General features: G+C 35.3%; 1 protein-coding gene across 1 annotated transcript in view; it reads left to right on the forward strand.

The window, feature by feature from the left end:
* Positions 1-14,006, forward strand: part of LOC112643346 (S-adenosyl-L-methionine-dependent tRNA 4-demethylwyosine synthase TYW1) — a 246,258-nt gene extending 232,252 nt beyond the window's left edge. The window contains exon 16 of the mRNA XM_035718172.2: positions 13,913-14,006. Within this exon, the coding sequence (XP_035574065.1) occupies positions 13,913-13,915 (3 nt within the window). The 3' untranslated portion in view covers positions 13,916-14,006. The remainder of the gene's footprint in view (positions 1-13,912) is intronic.
* Positions 14,007-15,082: the final 1,076 nt, after the last annotated feature.

The following is a 15,082-nucleotide window of genomic DNA, read 5'->3' on the forward strand; positions in this document are numbered from 1 at the left end:
TGCATTTGAGAATTGGCTTTTCCATTTCTGCAGAAAAGGCTGCTGGAATTCCCATAGGGATTGTACTGAATCTGTAGATCAGTTTGGGGAGAGTTGACCTATTCATGGCATTGAGTCTTTTGACCTATAAACAAGATATGTGTCATATCTTCTATAATTTCTTTCAGCAATGCTTTGTGGTTTTCAGTGGACAGATCTTTCACACATTTTTTCCACATTTTCCCTTAGTTCATATTTATTTACTTATTTTAAAGATATAATTGACATAACATTATATTAGTTTCAAGTGTCCAACATAATGATTTGATATTTGTTTATGTTGGGAAATGATAACCACAATAATTTTAGCAAATACCCTCTACCATACATAGTTACAAAATTTTTGGGTGTGATTTGAACTTTTAAGATCTATTCTTGGAGCAACTTTCAAATATGTAATACAGTATTAATTACAGTCACCAAGCTATATTTTTGCATACTACACCTCCTTGTGCTATATATATCTTCATGATTTGTTTATTTTATTATTGGAAGTTCATATCCTTTGATCCGGTTCACTCATTTTGCCCACTTCCTACCCTCTGTCTCTGGCAACAACCAATCTGTTCTCTGTATCTATGAGCTTTGGTTTTTTGTTTGTGTTTTTACTGTGTGTGCATATGTGTTTTAGTTTTCCACATAGAAGCGAGATTTTATGGTATTTTTCTTTCTCATCTGACTTATTTCACTTAACATAATGCCCTCAAGGTCATTTTATGTTGTCAAAAATGGAAACAGTTTCTTTTTTCTCATGGATAAATAACAACCCATTACATATATAAATATGTTATCCATTAATCTATATCCATTTTTTATATCCATTCACCAGTCTACAGGTACTTAGACTGTTTCCATGTCTTAGTTATTGTAAATAATTCTGTAATGAACATGTGGATGCAGATATCTCTTCAAGATTGTGATTTCAGTTCCTTCAGATATATACCCAGAAGTGGGATCATTGGATCATATGTGTTCTATTTTTTCTTTCTTCCTTTCCTTCTCTTTCTCTCCTCCTTTCTTTCTTTCTTTCTTTCTTTCTTTCTTTCTTTCTTTCTTTCTTTCTTTTTCTTTCTTTCTTTCTTCTTTCTTTCTTCTTTCTTTCTTTCTTTCTTTCTTTCTTCTTTCTTTCTTTCTCCTTTCTTTCTCTTTCTTTCTCTTTCTTTCTCTTTCTTTCTTCTTTCTTTCTTTCTTTCTTTCTTTCTTTCTTTCTTTCTTTCTTTCTTTCTTTCTTTCTTTCTTTCTTTCTTTTTTTTGAAACCTCAATACAATTTTCTGTAGTGGCCACACCATTTACATTCCCACCAACAGCACAGAATACTCCCTTTACTCCACAATCTTATCAGCACTAGTAGTAACAAGTAACTACTTGTCTTCAACGACAGCCATCCTAACACATGTGAGGTGACATCTCATTATGGTTTTGATTTGCATTTCCCTGATGATGAGTAGCATTGAGCATCTTCATGCACCTGTTTGCCATCTGTATGTCTTACTTGGAATAAGTTTTTTCCAATCTCTGCCTATTTTCTTCACGTTTCTTAATAGTTTTTTTTTTAAAAATCAGCATTGTAAATTTTTCAGCTATAATTTCTTCAAATATTTAACATTTTTTCTATCCTGTCCTCCACTTTGGGCACTATAATTACATGTATTATTAGTCACTTGAATTTGTTCCATAACTTACTGAAGCTCTGTTCATTTAAAAAAATTTTTTTCTCTGTGTGTTTCATTTTGGATAATTTCTCTTGCTAAGTCTTCAAGGTATATTCTGTTATTCTACTATATTTAATCTGCCATAATGCATCCACTGCATTTTTCATCTTAGACATTATAGTTTTCATATCTAGGATTAAAAAATATATCCCGTATCTCTACTTGACTTTTTGAACTTCTATAATACAATTATAATGATAGTTTTAATGTCCCTGTCTGATAATTCTAACATCTTTGTCAGTTCTGGGTCATTTTCTTTTTCGTTTAAAAAAATCTGCTTCTTTTTTTTTCTAAATTGAAATATAATCAACATGAAATGTTATACTAGTTTGCATCATTTTTAATTGATTAGCTTTTCTCATCCTTATGGGTCCCATTTTCCTACTTCTTTTTGTAATCTTTGTTTTGTAATTTTTGATTGGATGCAAGACATCATACATTTTACCTAATTGAGTGCTGGATATTTTTATATTTCTGTATTTTTTACTTTTGTTCTGCTATGCAGTTAAGTAACTTGGAAATGGTTTGATTCCTTAGAGTCTTGCTTTTAAGATTTGTAAAGTGGAACCACAGTAGTGTTCAGGGTAATAATTCCCACTATTGAGGCAAGACCTCCTTGAATTCCCTGCCCAATGCCTTCTAAATGATGGATTTTTTTCCATTCTGACTAGCAGGAAGAGGCATCATTCCTGTGCCTTTGTAAGAACCAGACACAGCAGTTCACTCTGATCCTTTTGGATGGTTCTTTCCTTGGTCTTAGGTAGTTTTGCTCACACTAATGAGCTTATTAATATTTGATTGAATTCTCTGGGGGAACCTTCTGTGGATCTCTGAGGCTCTCTTCCTGTGTATCTCTCTCCTCTCCTGTCCTGTACTCTGTTCTGCAAACTATGTCTTCATCTCACTACACTCTCAACTTGATGTCTCTTTAAAGCTGCACAATTAGAAAAGCATTAAGTGCAACACACACTTCACATAATCAGAGGCCAGGATAAAATAACCATATGACATGATAGAATCTTGGGTTTGATCACATCCTACCAGCTCAAGATATGTGTTGGGCCTAATAGGCATCAGCACCTGCCCTGACTGATCAAGAGGCTGGGGATTAGCCTTTGCTGCTGCCAGTGGCAGGATTTACTATGTGAGAGTTCACAGTGTAAGAAGCACTTTCTTTACTGCATTATCAGAAGGTTGAGGTCTAAGCCATATGGTTGAATGGGTTTGATTGCCTTAAGCACTGAGTTGTAGTCAGTTTCTGTGCAGCTTTGTCAGAGGGTGACTTCTTCTTTGCAAGGGTATCCTGCAGGGGATCAGTCTTGGAAAAGTTAATTTTTAAATTAAATTTAAAAATTTAAATTAAAAAACAACAAAATAAAACCAAATTTGTGCAAAATACACATTAGAGTGAAGTGGTTAAGAAGTAGTACATGTAAAAAAACTATTAGTTGACATCATATGAGTCAGAGTTGATAGTTGATATGCCTGCAAAAAAAAAAAAAAAAAAAAAAAAAAGCTAATGTGACCTCAGGTTGAGTTAAAAGAAATATAATGTCTAGGAAAAAGGAGGTGACATTTGCTCCACTCTGGCAGCCTGCTAAGGGGGCAAGAACCTTGATAATACTACTGTTGACCTACTCGCCAAATCCAAAAGCCTTTTCCTTTACACTTTTTGATTTAATAGATAATTAACTATCTATAATTTAAATCTGCTTTTGGCTGTATATGCTATAGCTTGCATCTGAATACATCTTCATTAATGCAACCTTCACAAGGAAAATTAATTTCTCTCCACTATGGGCAAATATGTTTTTTCTTCCTAGAATGTGATCTCATAGGACTAGACTCATTGCCTGACACATAGTATGGAGTATAAGTATATATTGAATAGTACATGAAAAATGAAATTCTCTACACATATAACTAACATTGCCCATTTTACTCCATTTATGCATAATAGGATAATATGAACAAAATGATTCTCAGAGTCTAATGTGTATTAGGCTTCTTGGTGTATACTAAAAGCCCAGATTCTCAGGTTTCACTGCCCAGAGATTAACTTTTGGTAGACCTAGGGTGGGGTTCTGGAGTGTTTTGAACCAGCATCCTAGAATATTCTAATGTTGATGATCCGCAGGCTACTTTGAGAAACACTGATACAGAGAACCAAGGACTGCTAAAATATATACATGAGTATTTCCCCAAATTTTGAACATAAATTCTGGAGTCTCTGATCAAATTTTCTGTAAAGGCTCTTTACGTGTTTTTAAGTGATGTGGAGCAAAATTGTTTTTCCAGGATATTGTAAAGATTTTGACCAGCCCAGCCCAGTCCCATTCTTGGGACAGCAGCTGTCCCTCAGATGGCCCTCTGAAGCCTTGCTCTTTTTCATGGCTCAGAACTTTCTTTCTGGCATTCCCTAGGTCTCTTTAACACTACATATTCTCTTTCCTACCAAACAGGGTTCATCTGCTAGGCTTGGCTTGAATTTTTGCTCCAAGTCTGTACACAAGAGAGAGGGAGAGGGAGGTGAGATAGAGAGAGGGAGAGAAGAAATATAGGAGAGAGAGAAAAATTATCAAATACAGATGGCCCTTTAAGTCTTTTTCTTTAGAGAATTAATTCAGTTCTTCTGGATTGATCTCCTAAGAACTTTTGAAAACATTTCCTTTGGTTCAAAAGAAAATCTATGCACTTAATCATTTGCACAGCAGGAAGGCTCCCAACAGAAAAGAACACTGAGACCAAAAATGATATTAGAACAGGAGAAACATGTTTTCAGTCCCATAAGCCACATGGAAGTTATGCAGAAATCAGGACTTTTTAAAAGGAAATAGGTTTTAAAAAATCATATTTATTGTAGAATATTTAGATAAAATGGAAAAACACAAAAATGACAACAAATGTTATTATTTAGAATTCAATAACCCAGCTATAACTGTGCTTAGAGTTTCTAGGCTTATAAAAACATACACTTTTTTTCTTAGAGAGAGAGAGAGAGCATGTGCATGCAAGCAGGGGAAGGGCCAGAGGGAGAGGGAAAGAGAGGATCCTAAGCAGGCTCCATACTGTATGTGGAGCTCCACGTGGGGTTCGATTTCACAACTCTGAGATGATGACCTGAGCCAAAATCAAGAGTCAGATGCTTAACCAACTGAGCCACTCAGGTACCCCCAAACATATACTTTTTAACTCTTAAAGAATTGGAATGATAAATTTGTTTTCCACTTAAATTTATTATGAACACTAGTTGCATGCAATCAAATATTCTTCAAAAACCTAATTGTAATAACTACTTTATATATATTTATGTTTATATTATATGTAATACATAAATAGCATTCATCTTTTTTGATGTCTGTGAATGTTCTTTGCTTATTTTTTATTAGTGGATTATATTTTACATATTTTACATATTGACTTTAAGAACCAATTCATTTTGAAGGCTATTGACCTTTTGTTTCCTTAGAAATCTAGTCTAGTGTATGATGATGACATTGGGGAAAAATGGGTGAGGAGAACTCTTTGGATTATCTTTGCAACTTTTCTGCAAATTTAAAATTATGACAAAATAAAAGTTTATTAAAAACAAAAAAACCCAATATTTCAACTTTTTAAAAATTTCTACTTCTTTTCATTATTTTAGACTTAGGAAGTTTTTGCTCACATAGAGACCATGAATATATTCATCCATATTTTCCTTTAATGTTTTCATGGTTTGAAATTTAGAATTTTATTTCACTCTTGGGGCACCTGGGTGGCTCAGTTGGTTAAGCATCCAACTCTTGGTTTTGGCTCAGATCATGACTGCAGGGTAGGGACTGGGCCCCCGTTGGTCTCCACACTCAGCGCAGAGTCTGCTGGAGTTTCTCTCTCCCTCTCCTTCCCCCTGGCGCTCTCCCAGCTCACACATTCTCTCTCTCTGTCTCAAATAAATAAATAAATAAATAGATAAATAAATCTTTTAAAAAATAATTTTGACTCTTTTGTCTATGTAGTTTATTTTAGTGTTATGTAATAAATCAAGATCTAATTTGATATTTTCTCATATATTTAACTGCTTTTTCTAAAAGCATTCATGTCATAATTGTCCCTTACCATTGAGTTGAAATAGTTCCTTTATGATATATAAAATTTGTATGTATCTGACTTCTAGACTTTTGCTACTGGTCAGGAGGGAGTAGCAGGAATTGGATTTATCCACTCACTTGAAACAACCAAAAATTTGGCAAAATATCAACAAAATATATGCAATAATAACTCTCAAGACAGTGGATGCAAGGCAATGAAGAGTGGTGATCCCTGAAGGACAAGAAACAATGAAATAAATGCTATGCTTGCCTGAAATAAATGCTATGCTTGCCCCAGCTTGCAGTCTAAGGTGACTTTCCAGGCGATGGTGCATGGAAGGGGAACCCATAGAGAGCCCAACAGTCTCCCTAACCTGATGATGTAGGGCTGGATGTCCAAGGAGACCAAGATGTGCAGAGTTTTCAGGGCAGAGTAATGGAGAGAAGAGAGCTGAATGGATAGAGAATGCTAGAGATTGGCAGAGGGTACTCAGTCTTCACCTGAGTTCTGATCAATGTGTGCATATGAGGAACCACCTTACATTAGGAAAGAATGCTCTGAAAATTTAGCGAGAACAAACTTCAGTTCAGGCAGGACCAGGAATGATTTCTGTTCCCAAAATGCATTGGATAGAATGATAAGAAGAGTTTTGCCCCAGGGATGAGGAAAACAGAATAAAGAACATGTGAGATAAATAGAAAACAAGCAGCAAAATGAATTAAATTCTATCATATCATTAATAATAGTAAACATAAACAGTATAAACACCAATTTAAGTAAAAGTCATGTACAAACACCTTTTTAGTTAAAAGGTAAGATGGTCAGATTGCACAAAAAATCATGACCTACCTACATGGTGTTTTCAAGAGACCAACTTTAAATATAAAGACACAAATAGGTTAAAAGTAAAAAGAGGGAAAGAAACAGTTCATGCCAACTCCAATTAAAAGAAAAACAGAATAACTATATTGATAGCAAATACGTAGATCTCAGAGCAAAGAATATTACCAAAGATAAAAAGGTCATTTCATAATGATTAAGAGCTCAATGAATAAGGACACAACAATCCCAAACACCATGCACTAGAAAAGAGAGCTTTGAAATTTATGAAGCAAAAACTAATAGCAATGCAGGCAGAAATAGCTATAACCACAATTATAGTTGGATATTTCAACAATCCTCTCAATAACTGATAGATGAGTAGACAGAAAGTCAGTAAGAATGTATAAGGAGTTAAAAAACGCTATCAATCAACTTGATTTAACTGATATTTATAGAATACTCTACCCAACAACAGGTAGAGAAGAAAAAACTTTCTCCTACCCTCTTAGATTCTGTGGCTGGCCTAAGAATTAAACCAACATAAGAAAGATTAACAGGAAAAAAAGTACACAGATTTGGTTACTGTGTTTTCATGTAGATAGGAGTCTTTGATGGAAAATAAAGATGTGAAGAAGCTGTTAGGCCTCAAAGCTTATATACCTTTCTACACAAAGAGTGATAAATTGGCAAGGGGCTTGGGCCAGGGGCAAAATTTGTAGGCAAGTGACCAGGAAATAGATGGAAAACTGGCAGAAGCTAAGGGTTATTTTAGTAAACTTACTTGTACAGGTCTCTAGTGATAAGAATTCTCTTCTGGGGTGCCTGGGTGGCTCAGTCGGTTCAGCATCTGCTTTCAGTTCAGGTCGTAATCCCAGGACCTGAGGGAGCCTGCTTTTCTGTCTGCCTCTGCCTCACTCTGTCTCTCATGAATAAAGAAATGAAGCCTTAAGGAAAAAAAAATACTCTTCTCTTCATTGTACAGAGAGGCTCCATTCTCATGGGAAATGTTATGACCTGCTTTTATGTAAAAAGGAGAATGTCAGAGAGCCCTTGTCATCTGCTGTTTCTCAAGTGACTTTGGCTCAAAATAATCCATATTTCAGAGTGGCATATTTGGAGATGGCGTCTTCTGAACTTTTGCAATAAGAAAATATACATTATTTTCTGGATAAACCATATCCTGGACCAGAAGTTTTGATAAATTAAAAAAGATACAAGTCCCACAAAGTAGAGTATCTGATTATAATGGAATTAAATTAGAAATGATTTACAGAAAAATATCTAGAAAACCCCAAATATTTGGAAACTAAATATCATGCTTCTGAATAACCCATGGGTCAAAGAAGAAATCAGAAGATAAATTGGGATTTTTGAACTTACATTTGAACTGAATTTTGAGCTTGCATTTGAAATGAATTAAAATGAAAATAAAACATATCAACATTTCACATTCTAAGCAGAGCTTAGAATAACATTTATGATAATAAATCTTATTTCTTCCTTAGAAAGGAAGAAATATCTCAATCCAATTTCATAAAGTTCCACATCAAGATACTGGAAAAAGAAAATCCAAATAAACCCAAATCAAGCAGGAAGAAGAAAATAATAAAGATAAGAGTAGAAATCAATAAAATTGTAAAGAAAATGGAAAAAAATCAATGAAACTAATAACATGTTTTCTGAAAAGATGAATAAAATGAACAAACTTCTAGCAAGACTGACAAAGCTAAAAAGAGAAAAGACACAAATGCCAAACATTATAAATGAAAGTGGGGACAAAATTACATACCCTAAAAAAACTTAAAAAATTAAAAGGAAATACTACCAAAATCTCTACATATAGAAATTTTATTGATAAATGGACCAATTCTTTAAAAAACTACAAACTACTAAAACTTATTCAAGATGAAATAGATACATTAAATAGTTCTATAGCTATTAAAAACATTGAATTTGTAGTTCAAAACCTCCCAAAAAATAAATCCTCAGCTATGTTAGTTTGCTAGGGCCACCATAAAAAGAATCATAGACCTGGTGGTTTAAACAACAGAAATTCATTTTCCTAAAATTCTGGATGATAGAGATCTAAGATCAAAATGTCAGCAGATTTGGTTTCTTCTGAAGCCTATCACCTTGACTTGCTGGGAGTTGTCTCCTCCCTCTGTATTAATACAGTCTTCCCTCTGTGTATGTCTGTGTCTTAATCCCTTTTTGTAAGGATACTAATCATATTGGTTTAGGCCCACTCTAATGAGTTCATTTTAACTTAATTATCTCTTTAAATATCCTATTCAAAATAAAATCACATTATGAGATACTGGGGGTTAGGACTTCAACATTTAAACCTTTAGGGGACACAGCCCATAGCACCGGTCCAGATGATTTCGGTTGTGAATTATACCAAACATTTAAAGATAAAACACCAATTCCACACACTTTTTCCTAGGAAATAGAAATACTTCCCAACTAATTTTATAAGGCCAGGATTATCATAGTACAAAAATCAGATAAGACAGTACACAGAAAACAAACAAACACAGAGCAATATCCCTTGTAAACATAGACATAAAATACAAACCAAATATTAATAAATCAGCTTCAGCCATATATAAGAACAGTACACCACTACCAAGTGGGCTTTATTCTAGAAATGAAAACCTACTTAAGCATTCAAAATGAATAAAAAACCCCAAAAAAACAAAAAACAAAAATCAAAAAAACAAAAACAAAAAAAAGAAAAAGAAAACAAAACAAAATAAAACAAAACAAAAAACAAAAACAAACAAACAAAAAACAAAAAAAAAACAAAAATGAATCAAGCTAATCCATTATTTTAACAGTTCATGGAAGAAAAACCACATGATTATATCAATTGATATAAAAAAAACATTTAACTGGGATCCCTGGGTGGCGCAGCGGTTTAGCGCCTGCCTTTGGCCCAGGGCGCGATCCTGGAGACCCAGGATCGAATCCCACATCGGGCTCCCAGGGCATGGAGCCTGCTTCTCCCTCTGCCTATGTCTCTGCCATTCTCTCTCTCTCTCTCTCTCTCTCTGACTATCATAAATAAATTAAAAAATTAAAAAAAAAACATTTAACTAAATTCAACACCCATTCATGAAAAATCTCAGCAAACTAGAAATAGAAGGCAACTATCTTTTTCAGCTTGATAAAGGGCATCTATAAAAAAACCCACAGGTAAATATTATATTTCATTATTTTTTGAGAGGGAGTGTGAGTGGGCATGGGGAGGGGCAGAGGGAGGAAGAGGGAGAATCTTTTTCTTTTTTAAAAAGATTTTATTCATTTATTTGAGAGAGAGAGCACAAGTGCAGAGGGGGAGGAAGCACTGAGTGAGAGGGACAACCAGACTCGGTGCTGAGCTCAAACCCAGGACCCTGGGATCATGACCTGAGCTTCAATCAAGAGTTGGATGCTTAACTGACTGAGCCACCCAGGCATCCCATCATAATGCATATTGAAAAAATAAATACTTTTCCTCTGAAATTGAGTAGAAGGCAAGAATATCTACTCTTACTACTCTTATTCAATATACTGAAAATGTTAGGCGGTACACTGGCTCAGGCAAGAAAAAGGGTAAAAAAAAAACAAAAACCCCAAAATAAAAAACAACAACAAAAGAAAACATATAGAAAGGAAGAAATAAAACTGTCCACAAAATTATTAATGCAGAAAATCCCAAGAAATCTACAACAAAATGGCTAGAACTTATAATTGAACTTAGCAAGTTTACAGAATACAAGGCAAACATATAAAAAATAGTTGTATGCCTATATATTAGCAATAAACAATTGAAAACCAAAATTGAAAATAATACCATATACAATAGCTCCCCTAAATAAGTTCTTAAAAAAACACGTGCAACATCTGGATGCTGAAAAATACAAAATAGTGATGAAGAAAATCAAAAAGAAGAGAAATTTAAATGAAGTGACATATCATGTTCATGAATTGGAAGATGCAACATAGTAAACATGTCGGTTGTCCCCACATTACTCTACAGTATATATAATAAGGAATCACTCAAAGATGCCCGGCCATAGTTGCTTGCTCACTTCTAAACCTTTGGCATTTCAGGGCGCCTGAGTGGCTCAGTGGCTGAGCATCTGCTTTCAGCTGAGGTTGTGGTCCCAGGGTCCTGAGATCAAGTCCTGCATCAGGCTCCCTATAGGGAGCCTGCTTCTCCCTCTGCCTGTGTCTCTGCCTCTCTCTGTGTGTCTCTCATGGATAAATAAATAAAATCTTAAAAAAACAAAACAAAACCAACCGTTGGCATTTCCCAAGTGTCTTTGTTATTTATTGTGGTCTCCTCAGTTTGTGCTAATAAGGTTATTCATGGTAGACTCCTTGGAACATGTGATATTGGCCCAATATCCAGAAAGTGGGTTGGGGGAGAGGGCTAGACTTTAAAGAAATAGCATGAGAGAGTTTGGAGTGATAGAACTGTTCTGTATCCTGATTGTGGTGGTGATTACACAAATCTATACATATCATAAAATTCATATAACTAAACATGGAAAAAGGAAAAAAAAAAGCATCTTAGTGTATAGAAAACTGTTAAAATCCAAACAAGGCCTATAGTTTAGTTGATACTGTTTTGTCAATGTCAGTATCCTGGCTTTGATCATTGCATTAAGGTTATGTAAGATGTTAACATCAGGGCAAGCTGAGTGAAGCCTCCACAAGAACTGTCTACTATTTTAGTAATTTTGACGTAAATCTAAAATTATTTCAACATTTAAAAAAATGCAGTTGTATCCTCAGCTCCCCACCCCTATCTGATTTATGGCCCACAACTTCCACCCCACCCCCACCCCAGACCGGCAGACAACCAGAGGTTTACTACCTGAGAAGTGTGTTGTGGTGGATGGGGGACACTAGTTCAACAAAGGCAGGTGAACTGTACTGAAATAAAATGAATATTTATATTCTGAATGCAGAGACCTATCTCAAGCTTTCTTCTCTTGCTAATATTACTAATAATGCCCCAATATTACAGGCAACCTTCTGCTAAGGATCCTGATCAGACTTAAGACCCTGACATCAGGGTACCTCTGCTGAATTGGCCCAGTCAGACCCAGTCAGGCAGGAGGGTATCTCCAATGAACAGACCTAGTCAGGCTTCCATGCTTGGCTGCAGCCTTGGGGTTCCCAGGTTCTAGTCAGCTTCTTAGCCCCCAACTTCTAAACATGAGTAGAACACCAAGACCCATTTAATGGCTAAGGAAATGTTCTCATATGAAAAATGATAATACAAACAAACATCCAGTGAGCACCTCAGAGGAAACAAAGGCAATTCAGGAAAAAGAAAACTTTAAAAAGAACAATCATTAATAATCTCAGAGAAGTAAGAGAGCATAATACATTCATTAAGCAGGAATAGAACAGGTTGCTATTTAAACAAAAAAGAACACTCAGAACAAAAAGGAACGTTTGGAAATCAAAAGCAAAATAGAAGTCATGACAAACTCAATAGAATGTTTGGAAGATAAAATTAAGAAACCTTCCATAAAGTAGAGCAAAAGGAGTTTGAAAATAAGAGAGAAAAGATAAGAAAATTCAAGGATTACTTGAAGAAGTCCAACATCCCAATAATGGAACTTCTAGAGGTGGAGAACAGAGAAAAAGAAGGGTGGATATAATGAAAGAAACAGTTCCAGAAAATTTCCCAGAACTGAAGATACAAATGCAAATAGGCCCATTCCATGGTCATTTGTTTATTCATCTATCAGCAGTTGCTTACCGAGCACCTGCTCTAAGGCAGGCTTTGGTCTAGCTTTGGGAACACAACAGTGAAGAGACAGACCAAAGTCCTCGCCCTCACCGGGCACAGACTAATCAAGCAGACAAAACCCAACAAGATAAAGAAAGAGGGAGGAAATGAGCTATAAAACGGCAAGGAGAGGACTGGAATTATAGATGGCATGGCTGGGGGAAAACATCTCACTATGAAATTTCAGAACATTGAAGGTAAAAATAAGATTCTAGAGGTTTTTGGAGGAAAAAAATGGCTATGAATTTCTCCATGTAAAACTGGTTATTGGAAGATAATGGAACAATGCCTTTGAAAAGGGAAAATGTCTTATACAACACAGAGCATGAAGTCCAGTGTAAACCATGGACTGTAGTTAATACTAATGTACCAGTATTAACTCATCAATTGTAACAAATGTACCACAGTAATGCAAGATGTTAGTAATATGAGAAATTTTGTGTGTAGGGAGTAGGGAGGGGGAGGTGGGAACTCGATAGTTTCCATTCATTTTTTTTTGTAAACTTAAAATTTCTCTAATAAATAAAGTCTATTAATAAAAAGAAGTAAAATGAAAAAAAATCAAGAAATGCGTTAACTGCAGGGAAAACAGAATTTGCTTCTAAGAGGAAAAAGATTCATAACATATGACAGGGAGTATCTGTGTGAATGGAATGGCGTTACCCTCAAGTCTGACAGAAGCACATTGTGATCTTGGGGGATGGGAGGGCTGTGCGGCAGCCACGGGGTGGGGAGTGATGGAGAGCAAATCCTAGTCTTCCGCAGTGGGAAGTCCATAAAAATATGGGAAGCTGAGAAGCCAAGAAGAAGCCATGTGTCAACCAATTGAAGATTGGGGTTGGGGTGACCCTTGCAGAACTATGTGACTTTTTAAAGAGTATACATAACACTTTTTAGTAAAAAAACAAACTTTAAATACAATTCAACATCCAAAATACATTCAACCTCAACACTGTTAAATACCTCCCCCCCAGTTTTTTGTTAGGTTTATTTCAGATGTTTTCTTGTTATCATTTTGAATAGATTCTCTTTACCCTCTATTTTTTTCTAAATGAAAAATTATTAATTTTAGAAGTTCTTCTTCCCTTACTGAATTCTCTTAACTTTCAGTTTGTTTTTTATTCGTTTTTTTTAGGTGTTCGATAACGTGCTAATACTCCTACTGACAATATGTGATAATTTTACAATTGCTATGCGTTTGTGTCTGTGTAAATACCTTTGCATCAGGCAGGATGTCCACAACACTATAAAATAGTAATCCTGCTTGCCACATCCTGCTATTATTCTTGATTTTATGGAAATGCCCCAGTCAAAAGTGTTCTATGCTGTAAATTGGCTGTTTAAGATATAAAATCTTTATTATGCTAACGGAGAATGCTTTTAATTCTGCTTACTGTGTTTATCAAGAATAAGTATTAAATAACATAGGTCTTTTGAGGCTTCTTTTTTATGTTTATTATTTTTCTCTTTTAGTAATCTTCTACACTGAACATGGGGCTCAACTGCATAACCCTGAGATCTAATTACACACTCTTCCAACTGAACCAGCCAGGTGCCCCTTGAGGCCTCTTTTGAAAATGTGGTATGATTTTTGTGATATTTCATAATAGTCAACTGTCTTGCATTCTTGGGATAAACTCTGGGTGGCCATGATTTACTGTGTTGTTAGATTTAGTTTGCCACTATTTTTATTCTGCATTTGTTATTGAGTTTGGGATAGCATTTTCCTTCTTTCTGCTTCCCCCTCCCAACACCCCCACCCCAGATTTGGTATCAGGGTTCTGTTTTTTTTTCTTGTTTTTTTTTGTTTTTTGTTTTTTTTTTTTTGCTATAACATCAAAACCACTTATTCTTTGACAAGTTTAAGGTATTCTTGTTTAAGAGATCAGGCTAAACCCACATTTGCCTTTCCTGTCACCTAATTCCCTTTGAAACAGTCATATTGAAGGACAGGGAGATATGTATGTTGAGTGCAGACTTAGGGGTGGAGAGAAACCTGACCAGAGATGTTGAGAAACTTCTAGAGGATTCTGGAGCCTTGGTCCAAGAGATGCTAAAATAGGGAGTCCTTCTTCTCATTGGGATCTCAATCCTTCTTCTCATTGGGATCTCAAGCCTCAAACCCAGAGTGAAGGATGGCAAAACAAGGGGGAGAGATACAGCCTCCTCCTGTGGTGGTGTAGCTGCACCACAGTTGACCAGTCCCCTGACCCACTCCTCTTGCATGTCAATTGCAATAGCTTGCCTACAGATTTCATCTGCCCATGACTTCACTCACTGTCAGATCCACCATCTGTTTAGGTAGTGTTAACCAAATGATGATGCAATGCTTTCTTAAGACTTAGAATTCTTATTTTTATACCTACACAAAAATTTTTAAAAGAAGTTTCAGAAATAGATTTTTAAATTCTACCTCTCACACATACCTGAAAAGAAAAATATAAATGAGACAATTCAATAAGATACGGATTCTCAAACTTGAGCCTGCATAAGTATCAGTTGGAAGGTTTGTTAAAATACAGATTTCTGGGCTCTACCCTCAGAGTTTCTGACTTGGGACATTTGATTCAATGGAGCTCAAAAATTTGCATTGTTATAAGGTAAAATTCCCAGCAAAGCTGATGCTGTTGTTTCAAGAGCCAC

Source organism: Canis lupus, chromosome 6, assembly GCF_003254725.2.
Source record: "Canis lupus dingo isolate Sandy chromosome 6, ASM325472v2, whole genome shotgun sequence".
NCBI lineage: Eukaryota > Metazoa > Chordata > Mammalia > Carnivora > Canidae > Canis > Canis lupus.